This window comes from Pristiophorus japonicus, chromosome 7 (assembly GCF_044704955.1).
Source record: "Pristiophorus japonicus isolate sPriJap1 chromosome 7, sPriJap1.hap1, whole genome shotgun sequence".
Classification (NCBI taxonomy): Eukaryota; Metazoa; Chordata; class Chondrichthyes; family Pristiophoridae; genus Pristiophorus; species Pristiophorus japonicus.
The window spans coordinates 87,919,511-87,939,933 of NC_091983.1; the positions used below are offsets into that span (position 1 = coordinate 87,919,511).

Genomic DNA, 20,423 nt, shown 5'->3' on the forward strand with positions numbered 1-20,423 from the left:
TGTGACGTGATGCACCTTGGTAAAAAAAATAACAGTGGTAATCGGGACGGCGACAGGACCATGCAACCTGCGAAATTGCATGGAGCCCTGAGCCAATCAGGGATTCCAAACAGATCTCGGGATAGATTTGTCTAGTAAAGTATAGGGCCACCAAACCAAACCCCGCAAGGCAAACTCCCCTACTGGCAGTCATTATACTCTAAATAGAAGTAGGCTCGGTTCAGTGGAAGAAAAGAGGGATTTAGGGGCTACAGGTTCACAGGACATTAATGGCAGCATCTCAAGTTGATAAGACTGTAACAAAAAGCAAATGGAATCTCGGTTTTATCATGAAAGTTATTGAATATAAAAACCAAGTGGTAATGGTGAGCCTATACAAAACCTTAGTAAGAGCTCAATTTGAGCACTCTGTACAGTATTGGGCTCCACATGGTCGGAAGGATATTAAAACTTCGGAGACAGTGCAACATATATTTACTAGGATGTTACCTGGTATAACTACAAAGAAAGATTTCAGAAATTGAGTGTATTTTGTTGAACAATGCAGATTATGAAGTAATATGATAGAACTGTTTAATATTATGAAAGGATGGGACAGGGTAGATAGAAGCAAATGGTTTCCAACAGTTCAGGTGTCAAGAACAAGGGCTCATAGATACAAAATTAAATGCAATACATTTAAGTTAGTGGACATGAGAAACTTCTTTACACAGAGAATTGTGAAATTCACTTCCAGAATTAGTGGTTGAGGCAAGTTTAGATTGGCTAGGTGGATGAAGGAAAAGGGGTTGATGGGATCAGAGAACAGGGTGAGTAAATGTAATTAGAACTATATCCTTTTGTGGCGGGCAAATGCCAACATGGAATGGTTAAGCTGAATGGCCTGCTTCCATGTTGTAATTATGTTTTTATGCATGGTTACCTACCCCACACCCAAACTGCTGCATTGGTGGCATGGTCCTTATCAGCAAGCTGCACCTTGGCTCTTCCCCCTACTCCTCTTTCATCTTCTCCACCTAACTCTGCTCTGACCCTCTTGCCTCTGCTTTAAAATCCTCATTATTTAATAGCCCACCCTGAGTTTCTCCCTGAGGGAGTCTTCCTTCTTTCTTCAATCCCTCCCCTCCTGGCCAATATTTATCCCTCAATCAACATAACAAAAACAAATTATGTGGTCATTATCGCATTGCTGTTTGTGCAATTTGCGCGGAGCTTGCTCTGCGCAAATTGGCTGCCGCATTTCCCACATTACAACAGTGACTATACTCCAAAAGTACTTCATTAGCTGTAAAGCGCTTTGAGGCATCTGGTAGTCGTGAAAGGCGCTATATAATTGCAAGACTTTCTTTCTTTCCCTCAGCATCTGGGTGGAGCAATTCCTCATCTGGGATGATTTCAATCTCCATTCCAGCTCCCCTTGCACTCTCTTCCAAATGTACTACTCTAATGTCTGCTCGAAATCTCTCCCCCTCCATCTCTTCTGTCCTCTCGAAACCTCTCCCCTCCATATAAACTCTCCTACACACATTTGTGGCCCCTCCACATCTTCGTAGCCCTTACCCTCCTTCAACCCCACTTCCTTCTGCATCCGACCTTGGAAAAAACTCTTCCCCAACTCATTTACAAACACACACAAACTCTATGCTGCTTAGCTTTTGGTCTTCCATTCACCACAATAATTCTTCAGCTGTTCCATCTTTTATATCTATGTTTCCAACAAAACCTTCCCTATTATCCATCCCAGTAATTTCTCCATGTATGGCCCACACCTTTACCCTTCTAGTCTAATGGTTGTAAGTTTTAGCACATCTGGCACAAAACTAGCTTTGACATCCATCATCATGTTGCTTGGCAATATCAAGCTCTACCGGGCCAAACCAGTGTGTTGTGTGATAAAAGCAAGAAAGAATTGTTCACAATTTACTTGCATAATTTTCTTGAATTTGTATTTGGAAAAAGTCAGGAATAGAAATGAAACACAGTAAGGCAAGTTCCACTAATTGGTATCTGCACTTCAACAGAATTCATTTCATGCTGTGTTTCCTGCGTTGTTCAGTTTTGAACATGTGAAAGGGACTGTACAAATAAGCTTTGCAATAGTAATAGAAAGTCATGGTTACAGTGACATAAATGAGGCATTTTTGACCATCATGTATCATTGTTTTCTTTCTTTCTGTTACAGTACATATGGGTTCAAAACCAGGTTCACTCAGAAAATTGCCCACCTTCTTTGACACAATCGCTCCAGAGTATAGATGTATCTAGTGTCCAGGGGCAGCGGCCAAACCACTGAATTCAAATGCAAGCATCTTGTGGGTTTTTTTGCTGACATGTTTGAATAGCAGCTCTTATTGTGTTGAAAAGAGACCTGGTCTAATTTTGAAAAGTGTTTTCCAGCATGTTTTGTTCAAATTGGACAGTCTATCTGAAGTCATCAGAGAACGATAGATAGACCAGACAGAATCCATGGGCTACCAGTCATAAACTAGCAAGAAAAGATTAACTTTCAGGGATAATGCATCAATGCATTTAGTTCAACTGAACTTTGTTCTTTTCCTATCTTCTGAGGAGAGTGGAGATGGAGAGGAGAGCCGTGGGTAAATAAGCCTGTGACCACAGTAAATCTACTATGTGTCATTGCTTCTTTTCATTTATCCTTTATTAATTTATCATTTAATAATTAATAATTCTGTTTGGCAATTTATAGCAATGGCCTCATGAAAAATGTATTCTATCATCTTTTAAAGATAAAGAGGATCATGAAAGGGAACATGATGTAACTGGTAACTGAAGAGCAGTTGACAAGAGCTTCCTAGTTCAGTACCAATCATCTAGATATTGAGCAGGTAAGAAGATGCTGGGTATTGAGGGCTTACCTACGTGATGGTCTGAAGCCAAGAAAAATACCCACAATAAAGTCCAAAAATGAGAGGCTAATTATAACTAGGAATCTTGCACTTACATTCTTTAGACTCTTGCTGTATAACATTTGACCTCACGTTTTTCAACACATTCAGCACAGGGTTACGACTGGCTGCACTGCTCAGGCGCAGATTTCCCTGGGATGTAAGCACGTCACTTTTTCTAACTGGGATTCTACTGGGTTTCAACATTTGTTCAGAGCTATGAATGGAGAAAACACAAGACAACATTTGTGACGACAACACTGACCAGAAACACAAAGAAGATTTAAAAATCTATTAACTTATATTCTCGAAGAATGCAGTCTTCAGGAAAATAAAACCCTGTATTTGGTTGCTCCAAAGGCCTTTTTATAAATTAGCGAGATATAGAGACAGGTTTTTAACTTAGAGGTGGGTGGAAAGCTGAGGGGGGGGGCGTGGATGGACTGCAGACGGGGTTTCGCTCAGACCCTGCCGAATTTAACAGGTGGACCTGATTAACAGTTTTTAATCTCTGTTTCCCCCGCCTCCAAATTGAGAGGCTGGCTGTCAGGCAGGTAGGCCTGCGGTACCAGGCCGCAGCCAGGGAGCGGGGGGGCGGGGGGGGTGTGTGGTTTGGAAGGCCAGTATCATGGGGGGGGGGGGGGGGTGGTAGAGAAGACCGGGATCATTTGGGGTGGGGTGGATCTGAAGTCCAGGATCGGAGAGTAGTCTCAAGGCTGGGATCAGAGGCAGACCTCAAGACCGGGATTGGAGGGGCTTGGAGATTGCGGGTGGAGGGGTTGTTGGAATGCTGGGATCAGTTGCCTGAAGGGGACCAAGGGCCAGGGATCAGAGGCCAGAGGGAGTGTTGGGGGGGGGGGGGGGGGAGGGGGGAGAGTCGGAGGAATATTGGAAGGGTCGGGGGGTTGGTGACGCAAGGATGCTGGATCTAGCAGGTAAGTGGAAAGGCACTTACCTCCTCAACTTCCATTAGCTGCTGGGTTCCCCAAGGCCAAGGAAACCCGCCTATCCACAGTTAAAGGTGGATTGCCATGAGTCACAGAGCCTCATTATAATATTATACCTACCTGCCTCCTGGAAGCGGACTGGCCGCTCACCCTCCATTAAAAATGAAAGTGGGCAGGTTGGGGTGAGGATTCAGATTTCTACCAGTTTAATCTCCCACCCAACCCAAATCCGCCCGATTTGGGGGTTAAAGTGCTCCTCGGTGTCTATCAATATCATTAAAAGTATTGTGTCTGATGTGCACCCATAGAACAAAAGTATCCATAGATCATAGAAAATATCAGGAGGGTGTAGGACATTATCCAATGAGCCTGTAGGGCATAAAGCATGCCAATTAATTTTAAAAACTGGACATTCCTCCACTATCCTATTCCATATTGCGTGTGAAAGCAGCAGAAATAGTGAGAAAACTGGACAGGGCAGCTTAGTGCTACCTCCCAGTCCAGAATTTCCCTTTCCTTCCCATCACATCCCAGCAGGGAAGGTCACTGCCCGTCCCTTCACTGCCCTATCACATGTAACTGACAATGGAGAGGCAGGGCCCAACAACCCACTCATCCATGGCACTGTCATCCCGAGAAACCACTAAGAGGGTGATGATTGTAAATCCTAAGGCAGTGCTGGCAATTCCTGGCGCAGTATTTGGAGGGAAAGGGCCCAGTACTGGACACCTCTCACTTTCCGAAGGACTCTAGGTTCAGGGATAGGAATTTCTGAAATGGAAAAAACCTTAGGAGCTCTTCTGCCTCTCAAACGTTTCTCTTCCTACTCTCTATATCCCACTGCAGCACCACCAAATGTTGCTTCCCAGAACTGGTGGGCTCCCTCCCATTGATCCCTCCTATATAAACAAGCAGTTCCAAGAGAGGAAAAAGATTCAAGACCTTGGTCGGATCAGGGTGGTGGGCAGAAGTCTGCAGTCAGGAGCAGGAAAATCCAGGCCATATAATTAATTAAATATATCATGGTATTTTACGCTGTGATAAGGGACGTGAAGTTGATTAAATTAAAAACCAACAGTCATGTTTTTTGATAGTATTAGTTTTCGTTCCTTCCTTTATCATTAGTCAAGAGTGTCAAGATCCACAGTGGTAGATGAGAAACTCATTGAACCTATCTCTTAAAAGGGAAGTGAGGCAAGGTGTTTTTATCAATGATGTGTTGAATGATGATAATCAAGGGACACCATTTTGACACTACATGTCGCTGGTCAGACTGCATCTAGTGTTGTGCCCAGTTTTGGTCCCCATCCCCACATGGTGGGTGATATAGTGGCTTTGGAAAAGGTTCAGAGGAGAGTTACAAGAATAATTTCTAGCTTAAAGATCCTCAGCTACTCGGATAGACTCAAGGACCTTGGTCTATTTACTTGAGAGCAGTGTAGACTTAGAGGCGACCTGATAGTGATCTATAAAATAATTAAGGGGCTCCCTATTGATGGATTATTCCAGTTTAATAGATTGGGGAGGACCAGGGACATGAGTTTAAACCATGTAAGAGTAGGAATAGATTGGATGTTCAGCAGTTCTTCTCCCAGAGAGTAGTGAGCTTCTGGAAAACATGGCCTGGTGTGGTGGGTGCTGACACTCTGCACGACTTCAAGAGGGAGCTGGACCGGTTCTTGACTGGGGCATAGATCACAGCATTTAGAAGGCAAATGCATTTATAGGTAATACTTGGATATTTTTCCCCTTATTGGCCCTGGACTTTTTGCCTCTCTCAGGAGAATTTTTTGGCTGCGGGGATAGGTGGGGAGGAGGTCGGGAGAGGGAAGAAGTTTTTAGCCATGATGGTCCAGCCATCATCATACAACGCAGGCTTGATGGACCAGCTGGTATTCACCTGCCCGTAAATTTTGTTTGTTCATATGATAGAATTGGAGCAGTTCTTGAAGCATTGCAGTGCTCCTTTTCACAATGATATTGTGTTGTTGGCAGACTCAATTAGGAATCTAGTGCGTCCTACCCTGAATGGGCCTTGCAGCCGCTTAAAGGGACCGCGCATCCCCCAAAGAATTAAAGGGAATACTTGACCACACCCAAGAAAATTTGTGGCAAAAATAGAGAAAATGTCTGCATGGAGAGAGGGTTCTGCCCTACACCAACCCTTCACTGGTATTCTTCTCACTTGACTTCATCTTGAATGGAAAATCAACTTCATAACAGGCATGCCTCTTTACAAAGTTACTTATACAAGGACCTTGATTAAGCAGTTGGTGATGAAAAGGTTATTAGGTGTGGACGTGGATGTCTGGAACATCAAGGTGACTATCTTGATGCAAGCTGCCCAGTGTAGGTCCTTCCTTCATACTGAAGTTGTTGAAAGCGTTACTGGAGGTCAGGTATGAGAAAATGTTCATATATCCAGCACTTGGTCCGTACCATGATTGCGTTGTGGAGAGGCAAACAGATACTATTTAAGCTGCTAACCTCCAACTGGTGGAATCATTCGATGGAGTTTGATGTGTGTGTCTGCTGTGGTCAAGAGGATGATGGAAAAACACACTCTCATTTGTTGGGGAGTTGTGGTGTTCATATACCATTCACCATGACATACATGAAAAAAATCCAAGTGTTTGCTGTCCAACAAAGGAAGGCTCAAACCTAAGCTCATCAATTGTTTAACAACCAGTTAATGAGTATTTACTTTGGGTTTCTTCAAGGTTGAGAAAGCTTTACATGACATGTCTGGTATTATATATGTGGACTTGTATTTACTCTGTACAGCCACCAGAGGGCTCTTTTCCCCAGAGTCCCAGGGATCCCGTAATCCCTTGGGAGCACAGGTATTTAAGAAGGCTTCACAGGTTGGAGAGGCACTCTGGAGACCTGCAATAAAAGATTACGGTCACACTTTACTTTGAGCTCACAGTGTTCCGTCTGACTCTTTCTCCATACATTACAACTGGCGACAAAAGACAGACAGCGAATCCAAAGATGCAGAGAACAATGGGCATCCTGGAGAAATTTTCGGAGGGAGATGATTGGGAAACTTTTGTGGAGCGACTCAACCAATACTTTGTGGCCAACGAGCTAGATAGGTAAGAGAGCGCTGCCAAATGAAGGGCAATCCTCCTCACCATCTGTGGGGCACCAATGTATGACCTCATGAAGAATCTGCTCACTCCAGCGAAACCCACGGAGAAATCATATGCCGATTTGTGCACACTGGTCCGAAAGCATTTGAACCCGAAGGAAAGCGTTCTGATGGTGAGGTACCGGTTCTACACCTACAAAAGATCTGAAGGCCAGGAAGTGGCGAGTTATGTTGCCGAGCTAAGATGCCTTGCAGGACATTGCGAATTTGAAGGACATTTGGAGCACATGCTCAGAGACTTTTTCGTACTTGGCATTGGCCACGAAACCATACTTCGCAAACCTTTGACTGTAGAGATCGCAACCTTGAGTAAGGGCATAGCGATAGCCCAGGCATTCATTGCCACCAGTGACAATACGAAGCAAATCTCTCAGCACACAAGTGCTGCTACAAGTACTGCGAACAAAGTGATGTTGTTTTCGAATCGTAACGTACAGGGCAGGTCATACATACCTGCAGCTACACATTTGCAGATGTCTCAGAGTCCACCATCAAGGGTGATGAATGCAAGGCCATTAACACCTTGTTGGCGCTGCGGTGGTAGTCATCGTTTCCACTCATGCCGATTCAAAGGACACGTTTGCAAGGACTGTGGAACAATGGGACACCTCCAACGAGTGTGCAGGCGAGCTGCTAAGCCTGTTAAACCTGCAAACCACCAGGTTGCAGAGGAGGATCACAACGAAACAGAGCCTCAGATGGAGGAGATGGAGTACACACATTCACCACGAATTGTCCCCCGATAATGCTGAATGTTGAACTAAATGGACTCCCAGTGTCAATGGAGCTGGACACGGGTGCAAGCCAGTCCATCATGGGCAAAAAGACTTTCGAAAGTGGTGCAACAAGGCCTCAAGGCCAGTCTTAACTCCAATTCGCACGAAACTAAGAATTTACACAAAGGAACTGATTCCTATAATCGGCAGTGCTACCGTAAAGGTCTTCTACGACGGAGCAGTGCACAAGCTACCACTCTGGGTAGTACCGGGCGATGGTCCCACGCTGCTCGGCAGAAGCTGGCTGGGAAAGATAGGCTGGAACTGCGACGACATCCGAGCGCTATCACCCACTGATGACACTTCGTGTGCCCAGGTCTTAAACAAATTTCCTTCGCTGTTCGAACCAGGCATTGGGAAATTCCATGGATCAAAAGTGCAGATCCACCTAATTCCGGGGGCGCGGCCCATCCATCACAAGGCGACAGCAGTACCGTACATGATGAGAGAAAGGGTAGAGATTGAGCTAGACTGGCTACAAAGAGAGGGCATCATCTCACCGATCGAGTTCAGCGAGTGAGCCAGTCCTATTGTCCCAGTCCTCAAGGGAGACGGCACCATCAGAATCTGTGGCGATTACAAAATAACTATCAATCGTTTCTCCCTGCAGCACCAATATCCACTACCAAAAGCCGACGACCTCTCTGCAACGCTGGCGGGAGGAAAGACGTTCACGAAGCTGAATCTGACTTCAGCCTACATGACTCAGGAACTGGAGGAATCATTGAAGGCCCTCACGTGCATCAACACTCACAAAGGTCTTTTTGTTTATAACAGATGTCCATTTGGAATCCGATCAGCGGCGGCAATATTCCAGAGAAACATGGAAAGTTTACTGAAGTCGGTCCCGCACACCGTGGTCTTCCAGGATGACATCTTGGTTACAGTTCAGAACACAGTTGAGCACCTGCAGAACCTGGAGGAGGTTCTTAGTCGACTCAACCGCGTGGGGCTCAGGTTAAAACACTCGAAGTGCGTTTTCCTGGCGCCTGAAGTGGAGTTCCTGGGAAGGAGGATTACGGCGGACGGCATCAGGCCAACCAACACGAAGACGGAGGCAATCGAGAATGCACCGAGGCCACAGAACGTGACGGAGCTGCGGTCGTTTCTGGGACTCTTGAACTACTTTGATAACTTCTTACCGGGTCTTAGCACCCTGCTCGAACCACTACATGTCTTACTACGAAAAGGGGGCGAATGGGTTTGGGACAAAAGCCAAGAAAATTCCTTTGTAAAAGCGAGAAAATTGTTGTTATGTTCAAACAAATTGCTTGTTTTGTATGATCCATGTAAGCGTTTGGTACTAGCATGTGATGCGCATCATATGGCATTGGGTGTGTATTGCAACAAGCTAATGATTTCTGGAAACTGCAACCGGTTGCTTATGCATCCAAGAGTCTGTCTAAGGCCGAGAGAGCCTACAGCATGATTGAAAAAAAAGCGTTAGCGTGTGTCTATGGGGTAAAGAAAATGCATCAATACCTGTTTGGGCTAAAATTCGAATTGGAAACTGACCATAAGCCACTTATATCCCTGTTTTCCGAGAGTAAAGGGATAAATACCAACGCATCGGCCCGCATCCAGAGATGGGCGCTCACGTTGTCCGCATACAGATACGCCATCCGCCACAGGCCAGGCATAGAAAACTGCGCCGATACTCTCAGTAGGCTGCCATTGCCCACCACGGGGGTGGAAATGGTGCAGCCCACAGATCTAGCCATGGTTATGGAAGCTTTTGAGAGTGAGTAATCACCCGTCACTGCCCAGCAGATCAAAACCTGGACGCCAGGACCCCTTATTATCTCTAGTCAAAAGCTATGTACCCAGGGAGGCGCCGCTAATTTATGGTCTTAGCCCTCCAAACCATGGTCTAGGGTACACATCGACTATGCAGGCCCGTTCTTGGGTAAAATGTTGCTTGTGGTTGTAGACGCGTACTCCAAGTGGATTGAATGTGAGATAATGTTGGCTAGCACGTCTGCTGCCACTACTGAAAACCTGTGGGCCATGTTTGCCACTCACGGCTTACCCGATGTTCTGGTGAGCGACAACGGGCCATGTTTTACCAGTGCTGAGTTCAAAGAATTCATGACCCATAACGGGATCAAACATATCACATCCGCCCCATTTAAACCAGCATCCAATGGTCAGGCAGAGAGAGCAGTGCAAACCATTAAGCAAGGCTTGAAGAGGGTAACTGAAGGCTCATTACAGACTTGCTTATCCCGAGTCCTGCTTAGCTACCGCACGAGACCCCACTCACTCACTGGGATCCCACCTGCTGAACTGCTCATGAAAAGAGCACTGAAGACAAGGCTCTCGTTAGTTCACCCTGATTTACATGAACAGGTAGAGAGCAGGCGGCTTCAACAAAGTGCATTCCATGACAGCGCAAATGTGTCACGTGAGATTGAAGTCAATGATCCTGTATTTGTATTAAATTATGGACAAGGTCCCAAGTGGCTTCCCGGCACTGTCGTGGCCAAAGAGGGGAGCAGGGTGTTTCGGGTCAAACTTTCAAATGGACTCATTAACCGGAAACACTTGGACCAAATCAAACTCATATTCATGGACTATCCTGAGCAACCCACCTTGGACCCTACCTTTTTTGATCCCCCAACATACACACCGTGGCAACCGACACCACGGTTGACCACGAAGCAGAACCCATCATCCACAGCAGCCCTGCAGGGCCCAACACACCAGGCAGCCCAGCAAGGCCAGCTGCACAGCAACACCAGCATTCACACCGAGATGATCAACCATGGACTCACATTGTAAATAGTTACCCTATTGACTTTGGGGGGGGGGAATGTTGTTATATATGTGGACTTGTATTTACTCTGTACGCCACCAGTGGGCTCATTCCCCTTGGGAGCACAGGTATTTAAGAAGGCTTCACAGGTTGGAGAGGCACTCTGGCAATAAAAGACTAAGGTCACACTTTACTTTGAGCTCACAGTGTTCAGTCTGACTCTTTCTCCATACACTACACCTGGTGATGGAAGTTTCAGAACCAAGTTAACCCTCTGTAACTGAATCAGTAATGTGATACCTGAACTAGAAATGTCCTCAGTATTCCAGGAACCTGGAGGAAGATCGAGAAGAGGGTTTGCACGATGATGCAGCCTTACTTGACCCCAGTCCAGACATGGACTGGGTCTGTGATGGATCCGTTGGTCAAAATTACAGCTTGCATGTCGTCGTGGAGCAGGCGGAAGATGGCGACAAAGTTTTGGGGGCAGCCGATGCGGAGGAGGACGCTCCATTGTCCCTCGGGGTTGACAGTGTCAAAGGCTTTTGTAAGGGCAAAGAAGGCCATGTACAAGGGCTGGTGCTGTTCCCTGCATTTCTCTTGCAATTATTGCGCCGTAAATAATGTGGCACCAGTGAGCAGGCCAAGATACAGCGAGACTCTTCTTACAAAAGTCTAAATGCATATCTGAAAATAATACTTCTAGGGCATTTTAACTGTATATTTAAGTTTTTGGTCCTTTCTTTTTTGTGGAATCAAATAAAATCTGTAAGCATGAGTTTCAAATATAAAATTCCTGGTGCACTAAACAAAGAACATAAGAAATAAGGGCAGGAGTAGGTCATACGGCCCCTCGAACCTGCTTTGCCATTTAATACAATCATGGCTGATCTGATCATGGACTCAGGTCCACTTCCCTGGCCGCTCCCCATAACCTCTTATTCGCTCATTGGTTAAGAAACTGTCTAAAGCTTATATAAACAGATTGGCCTGGATTTTGCGTTCAGTGGAGAAGGAACGTTGCTCGCCATTCACCTCGCTGATAGCTGCCCACAAAGTGTTCGCAGGCTTTTGAGCAGAGACTTGCTCTAATCCAGCGTGGTGCTCTCTACAGGGTATCTGTGGCACCAGTGAGCAGGCCAAGATACAGCGAGACTCTTCAACCAATTAGGTTGAAGAATCCTCATGAGACACGCAGAGTCTGAACCAGGAAGTATAAATTAGATTTGAATCATGTAGAGAAAGTAAAATAAAGATTGGAGAAGACAGATGGGATTAAGGGAGAGAGATAAAAGAAAGACAGACAGAAAAAGTTAAAAAAAAATTAAATCTCCAACACTAATTATCTTTTGAGGGAATGAGACTCCACACTTGTAAAGTTTATTTTTCAAAGTCAGAGGTTGTTCAGCAGTAATCATCAATTACCATGCCGTTAAAAACTCACTTACTCCTGAATGCACCAGCCCTAACATTTTCTGCCATCTTTAGTGTGGAACTAGTGGGCAAGTACCCCAAGTTCACGCCATTGCACTCATTTCAGTGCCAAGTTTATCAGCGAGAATTGCAACAGTGCACCCTGTGGGGGCATCTCTGACAGCAACTTCTGGATTTGCATGTTTAACAGTGCATGTGTGGACAGCAGAAGTTGCTATCCGACTCACCCCGTTATAACCGTGAATGCTGTTAGCCTCACCATTACCCTTATCGCAAAAGCCGGCCCAATGCATTGGTGCATGCATTAAAAAAACCATAGAGGTTAGTTCTATGGTACTTTAGGTGTCATAACGTGAAAGCAATTTTAATGAGAACAGATGCTTTGCCAAACTGACCTTGATTGGTCCCAAGAGCTGTGGGTTGGTGCAGGGAGAGGGGAGGGAAGGAGAGCTGTCAGAGAGAATAACCTGGTTAAGAAAAACAATAAAAAATGTTCTACTACCTGGTCATATCAAAAGATGTCTTGAATTTTAATTTGTTTTTCTTCAATGGGTTCTAAAATAAGACAAATAAGATTGGGTTCATTAACAAACATAACAGATAAGAAATTCATCCACAAAGCATATATGTACAACTACTAGTCCAGTAGTATGATTTTGTTTAACAATCTAAGAATCAATGGCTTAGAAATGTAATCACGCCCAAAAATGTCATGTGTTTGCAGTGGTGCTGTCACCTCATTATAATGAGTCATTTGAGCAGCCAGCACTACCACACAATTTATTGGCTGCATGCCTGTTTGGCGGGGGCGGGGGGAGTGGGGAAATTGGGCTTCACTGACACCACTTAAAGGCAGCCAGCCTTTAAAGGGGAGGTATAATCTGGCTGCAGACGACATGGAAGGAGAGAAACTACTGCAAGAGCTGCAGACTGAGCCGCAGGTTCTCGAAGTCACTTTGGAGGCCCTGGTTCAGACAGTGGACAGGACAAGGAAGATCCTGTCTCTGCCCTCCCCCCTCAAAGGGGACAGAAAGCTCTCCAGGGAGCACTTCCACCACCAGTGGGAAGTGGCTGCACAGGAAGTTAATGCCAGGAGCTTAGCTCGCAGCACATTCCTGCAATGACCTCATCAGAGTCATCAAGATAAAAATCATACTTCTCATCAATTAATCTCTCATAGAAACATAGAAAATAGGTGCAGGAGTAGACCATTCGGCCCTTCGAGCCTGCACCACCATTCAATATGATCATGGCTGATCATGCAACTTCAGAACCCCATTCCTGCTTTCTCTCCATACCCCTTGAACCCTTTAGCCATAAGGGCCACATCGAACCCCCTTTTGAATATATCTAACGAACTGGCCTCAACAATTCCGCAGGTTCACAATTCTCTGAGTGAAGAAGTTTTTCCTCATCTCGGTCCTAAATGGCTTACCCCTTATCCTTAGACTGTGACCCCTGGTTCTGGACTTCCCCAACCTCAGGAACATTCTTCCTGCATCTAACCTGTCCAATCCCATCAGAATTTTATATGTTTCGATGAGATCCCCTCTCATTCTTCTAAATGCCAGTGAATATAAGCCTAGTCGATCCAGTCTTTCTTCATATGTCAGTCCTGCCATCCCGGGAATCAGTCTGGTGAACCTTCGCTGCACTCCCTCAATAGCAAGCATGTCCTTCCTCAGATTAGGAGACCAAAACTGTACACAATATTCAAGGTGTGGCCTCACCAAGGCCCTGTACAACTGCCATAAGACCTCCCTGCTCCTATACTCAATTCCTCTCACTAAGGCCAACATGCCATTTGCCTTCTTCACTGCCTGCTGTACCTGCATGCCAACTTTCAATGACTGATGTACCATGACACCCAGGTCTCGTTGCACAACCCTTTTTCCTAATCTGTCACCATTCAGATAATATTCTGCCTTCCTGTTTTTGCCACCAGAGTGGATAACCTCACATTTATCTACATTATACTGCATCTGCCATGCATTTACCCACTCACCTAACCTGTCCAAGTCACCCTGCAGCCTCTTAGCATCCTCCTCACAGCTCACACTGCCATCCAGCTTAGTGTCATTTGCAAACTTGGAGATATTACACACAATTCCTTCATCTAAATCATTAATGTATATTGTAAATAGCTGGGGTCCCAGCACTGAACCTTGTGGTATGCCACTAATCACTGCCTGCCATTCTGAAAAGGACCTGTTTATTCCGACACTTTGCTTCCTGTCTGCCAACCAATTCTCTATCCACGTCAATACATTACCCCCAATACCATGTGCTTTAATTTTGCACACTAATCTCTTGTGTGGGCCTTGTCAAAAGCCTTTTGAAAGTCCAAATATACCACATCCACTGGTTCCCCCTTGTCCATTCTACTAGTTACATCCTCAAAAAATTCTAGGAGATTTGTCAAGCATGATTTCCCTTTCATAAATCCATGCTGACTTGGGCTGATCCTGTCACTGCTTTCCAAATGCGCTGCTATTACATTTTTAATAATTGATTCCAACATTTTCCCCACTACCGATGTCAGGCTAACCCTATTTTCTCTCTCCCTCCTTTTTTTAAAAAGTGGGGTTACATTAGCTACCCTCCAATCCATAGGAACTGATCCAGAATCTATAGAATGTTGGAAAATGACCACCAATGCATCCACTATTTCTAGGGCCACTTCCTTAAGTATTCTGGGATGCAGACTATCAGGCCCTGGGGATTTATCGGCCTTCAATCCCATCAATTTCCCTAACACAATTTCCTGACCAATAATTTCCTCCCCACACCTCCATCACTTGCAGCCTCACTGCTCACAGTAGTCCCTCAGTTACCCTTCACTCTACTACAATCACTGCGCCACAATTCACTCCACCTCCTTCTCCTAATCACACTTTGACCTACATCTATTGCAACCCTCACTTCCCCACAGCATACAAATTATTCCACCATAACAGCCGTATTCACAAAACACCTCACGAGGCTGTCACTAACACGCAGACTCTGTCTGAACACCTTGTCCCCTCTGGAACAAAACATGCTCGATCTGACCCTAGCAAGCACAGGTTCTGAGACTGGCACCGCACACACTTTAGAGGGCAGGTTGGAGGAGCGGTTTTCATGTGGTGAATCACTATGTGCAGGAGTTATGGCAAGGGTTAGGATGCCATGGATTCAAGCTCACTGGAGAGCAAGGGCACATACTAGCTCTGCTGCAGAGGACTCAGATGCTGACTTCGAGGGCCCAGGTATACACCAGGGAATGTCAGGTGCACTGGAAAGCCTGCCGGCAAGATTGCGCACAATGTCTCAGAGCATGGAGGAGTCCAGCTCCAACTTGTGTCAGGGCTTCGCACAGGGCATGGAGCCATTCTGTCCAAACTGCAGCGAGTGGTCAGCTCCATGAACATGACAGTGGCATCCACCATGATGAAGCAAAGATAGCCAGCAGCAATTTGTTAAAGCCAAGTGATAGTTAACAAATACAATAGTTTTTTTTGAAGAAGTGACCATTTGAATAAAGAACGGGAATGTGGTAGAGTAGTACTTCTGGATTTTCAGAAGGTCTTTAATAACATGTCTCACAAGAGGACTTAGAGAAAAGTTCTGGTTTATGGCTTAAGAGGAAGTGAAGCAGCATGGATAGAAGGTTGATTGAAAATGAAGTGTTACAGTAAATGGGAATTGGATGTTGCTCGGGTTGTAAGTGATGTATCGAAGTGATGTAGTCAGTTTTGGGCCCACTTTTGTTCTTGGTATATGTAGGCTTGGCATACAGTGAAGAGGACTGTAAAAGACTTCAGCCAGGCATAGGCAGATTAGTGCAATGAGCAGATGGGTGTCAGGCAATGTTCCCTCTAACCTGCATGGCCACACAGCGCCCAGCAGCTCCTGCGCAGTCGGCTCACCGACTTTTAAATAGTAAATAACCATACATGCATGGTATTTTGAATGGGCAGTGTAACTCCTTAAAGAGGCCTCGCACCCAAAAAAAATTAAAGGGAACATTAGTGGCAGATGCAGCTTAATGTGAATAAATGTTCTGGGAGGAAAATCAATGAATGGAAGTATACACTTAATTGAAAGACACTGAAAGGCATGATGAACAGAGAGACCTGGGGGTTCAAAAACATAATTCCCTGAAAGTGCGAGTGCAGGTGGATAAAACAGCAAAAAGGCCCATAACATTTTGGGTTTTATAAATAGAGGCATAGAGGATAAAAGAATTCATGATAAATTTATACAAACCATTGGTTTGGCCAGAGTACTGTGTGCACTTTTGGGCGCTCCATTATAGAAAGAGTATTACATTGCATAGAGCTCAGAGGGTAGATTCACCAGGATGATGCCAAGGATGGGGAAACAGTAGTATGAGGAGAGGCTTGAGATAATGAAACTATTTCCACTGGAACAGTGAAGGCTGTTAGGAGATTTTAAACAGGTTTTTCAAAATTATGAAGGGTTTTAGCACTTGACAATGGAGATGGAGGTTAGGAGAATTTCCTTGACAGAGTTGTTGGAGCAGCAGGGAGTTGTTGAGGCAGAGACCACTGCATCTTTTAAAGAAAAACTGAATAAATATTTGAAGCAAGGAATAGAACTGGGCAATGGGATTGTTTTGTATTGCCCTAGCAAAACCTGGCACAGATAAGATGGGCTGAATGACTCCTTCAATGTTGTAAACGATGGTTCTATCGGAGAAGAGGCACAGTGAAGATTGCTGAGGGAATACTGGGTAAACAAATTTGTAACTGAATGTAGCAAAATCTTTTCCCTCAACAAACTATTAAACTGCCCATAGTCGGTCGTATAGTGGTTATGTTACTAGGCCACCAAGGTAGAGGCATGGACTAATAATCCAAAGTACACAAGTTCCAATCCGACCATGGCAGTTTGAGAATTTGAATTCAGTTTTTTTTAAATCTAGAAATAATAAAGCTGGTATCAGTAAAAATTACCATCAGGCTGTCCGACTGTCATAAAAACCCAACTGGTTCTCTAATGTGAAAAAGGAAACCTTTCCTGGCTTGGCCTATACGTGAGTCTAGTCCTGCATCTACGTGGTTGATTTTAAACTGTCCTCTGAAGTGACCTAGCAAGCCACAAGCCACTGCTACAAAGAGTAAAACAACACGGACTGCAGCGGTTCAAGGCGGCGGCCCACTGTCACCTTCTCAGAGCAACTGGAATGGGCAATAAATACCGGCCTTGCCAGTGATGCCCATGTCCCAAGAATTCTTTTTTTTTAAATTGGCATGGTGAAAGAGTGAGAGCACAAAGCAATAGGATACATATTAACACAGAGTTTCCAATCTCAGCAGATCTTTGACGCAAAGAAGGAAACAAAGGAAATGTAGGTTCCAATCTGGAGTTAGAAATTATAACTAAAGGGCACGAGTGAAACCACAAATAACAATGGCAACAGATTTTCGACGTGTAATATGCACCACAACAAAATCATAAAATGTCCATGGTTAATTTTCTTTGCTTTTACAAATTAAGTTTTTCCAGAATTGCGATTATTTTAATAAGTACAAAGATATGTGTTAAGAGGTTAATGTACCACATACATTTTATATATGAATATGATTAACCTTCTTTACAGTATGCTTATGGAGAGTTATAGGACGGGAAAATCAAAATAAAATAGTTATAGATGGCTCCTAAATGAGCATTATTTACTCCAAAATTTTAATCTCAAGATTTGTGATCTAACCGCCATTTTCATAATATTTAAAGTCAGTAAGTTTTTAAGAATAAGTGAATTAGTTGACAAAAGTATTCTAAAAATGCATTTCTTGATTATGAATCCAACTACATTTGTCTATTGTGGTTGAAAGTCAGAACTAAGTATTTGTGTCAAACATGATTTTGAACATGGCCTGATTTTGTTTGTATTCTCAAACTTATCCAAGTCATTTTTCTCATTAGTCAGAGGATTAAAAATGAGTTGTTTTGTACCTGTAGATGAATTGTCCTTCCAGCACTTGTGTTATTTTCCAATGGCTGAGAGCGCTCGAATAATTCATGAGGAATGCCATTTTTAAGTGCACCAGACAGGGTAGTGCCTTTGAACCCTAGAATTTTAATAATTGTAAATATAAGCATTTAGCATAATGCAGGTTTTAACATGTTCACCAGTTTATTTGTTCCATGCAATCTCAAATGTTATGATATTATCTTTCCCACTTCAGAGAATACATTTTTGGAAATTAACTTTGCTCCTAATCCTTGCCTCTTTGACTCCAAAAGGACAATGAATTTCAGGAACTGTCACTATTTTCAATTGACACAATTCTTATGCCAATAGTCACACTTGAGCTATTGTATAATTCAGTTTATACTTTGCACTACATTGGTAATTCCATTCAACAGATTTGCTACTTCCAAACTGAAGAAATCACTTTTCTGTTTGCACCTTCCTCTTTGAATTCAGGAAGACCCAAGCAGGAGAGTGAGCAACTCCTTTGCTAGCCTGCATATACTGGCATGGAGTTGGTTCTCGGCCCTTGTTATATACACTCTTATCATAGGCAGTCCCTCGAAACGAGGATGACTTGCTTCCCATGCCAAAAAGGGATGAGTTCACAGGTGTTTCAATGAAGGACCTAATATTCCAGATCCCGAACTGCGTCTTGAAGGGTGGAAGATGCCTGTGCATGGATTTTTTTAACGTGTGGTGGCCGTTGCACACCAGCCACCACACGGGCTTGACAGAGCTAGGTCTTGGTTCAGTGGTAAGGATTAACCAAGACGACTGGAGACCAGTTCTGCTGCAAGGACCGAGGGCGTACACATATCGCAGTGTGGGCTAGCCTGTGCTGCCCCTGGGCCCTCGCCTCTTCTGGGCCCCGATCATATCCCTCTACGAACTCTTGCCGCTTCTGCTGTACCTGCCCGCACTGCAATCAGCCGTCGCCCTCCTGCAGCAGCACGTGCTGCTCCCTCTACTGGCCCCGGCCTGCTGGTGGTCTTGCAGGCAGGGACCATGCCGATTTCTGGGCCAGGCCACCACAGGCTGCTCCCTCTAGTGGCCCAGGCCTGCTGATGGTCTTGCAGGCCGGGACCGTACCGATTTCCAGCCTGGGCCATCGCACGCTGCTCCCTCTAAATTAGATACACTCGAATGGTTGGCTCTGAGTAACACTGGAAGAGATCTAGTTGCAAGGCCACCAAGAGAACATGAGGAACACAAGGAAAATCGGGAAGAAAATGGTTCTCATTCTCTCAAAGAAATACTAGAGAACTTATATTGTGTAATATTTACAGGAACATTCTTTACAAAATGTAATCAAAGCTAAAAATGCGGCAAAAGGATTCAAGCTAACATTACAGTTTAAGTGTAACAAGACCCAGAAAATTTATTATTTTCCACTATCATCGCAGTTCATTCATTCCAATGGGACCAAATACGTTAAATGTATGCCTTTAAAAGGGAGTCAATGAAATGGATATGGATCTTTAGATTCACAAATGCATTTTGAAAAGAAACCTACTTGCAGAAGAGACATCCAAGTCTCTCCCAATTCATTGCTACCCCGTTGACACTGAAGATAAGAGGTGTTAAAAACTGAGATATCAGTACATCAGGAACTATAAAGGAGACAGGCGAGGAAGTTGATATGTGATGCTTCAGCGAAAGAATAAGAGGCATTTTATCTTTGGTGAGTAACCTATTTTTCTACATTCATTCTACTCCACAACTCATGGTTTATTCTCCTCAAACGTTCATTTTACTAGGAACGATTGGTATATCTTTGTGTCTTATGCCATATGCCTTGTGGCTCGGTGTCAATTCTTTTGTCTAATACTACTCCTGCAAAGCGCCTTGGGATGTTTTACTACGTTAAAGGCGCTATATAAATACAAGTTGTTGTTATTCTATGTCTGTCAGGGCAACAGAAATATTCTAACAAACTGCATGTACCTATCTAATAGATTCATCCAAAATGACAATATGCTGCAAAAGTGTCAGGATTACTGCATATAGCTACTTTACCTTCGAAAGGGATTTCACTATAGGCAATGGACATGTCTCACTAATCACTTGTCTTATTTCATTAGGACAAAGGAGGATTGTATATCCAAAAACATATTCTTTCTTCATTAAAATTAGTCCTTGAGCAGCGCCACAAAACAATTTACTTTCCACATCAAATCATATGAGGAATAGAAAAACTTGCAGAATATTGATAGCTTGAGCGCAATAAACACAATGAAAGACATCATTTTTGGAAAGAACGTACGGTCAGAGACGCAGTTCACTTATCCATCTAGTCGACATTAAAACCACCAGACGATGCGGAAGTCAAATGTAGCTTATGCTCCACATAAATAAGGATAGGCCATTATCCAACGTACTATTGCTTTAACAGTGTTTGGGTCAATGCAGCTTTGTAGAAACTGTGCAATCTCTCAAAACTGAATTAAACTTAAAGAAAGAGATTAGTT

At 44.2% G+C, this 20,423-nt stretch overlaps 1 protein-coding gene across 3 annotated transcripts in view; it reads right to left on the bottom strand.

The window, feature by feature from the left end:
• Positions 1–20,423, bottom strand: part of agbl5 (AGBL carboxypeptidase 5) — a 209,381-nt gene that overhangs the window by 11,934 nt on the left and 177,024 nt on the right. For all 3 annotated transcript variants that reach the window (XM_070885111.1, XM_070885110.1, XM_070885109.1), the window contains 3 exons: positions 17,934–18,049; positions 12,475–12,527; positions 2,963–3,123 (listed from right to left, as the gene is read on the bottom strand). In XM_070885111.1, the coding sequence (XP_070741212.1) occupies positions 2,963–3,123; positions 12,475–12,527; positions 17,934–18,049 (330 nt within the window). The remainder of the gene's footprint in view (positions 1–2,962; positions 3,124–12,474; positions 12,528–17,933; positions 18,050–20,423) is intronic.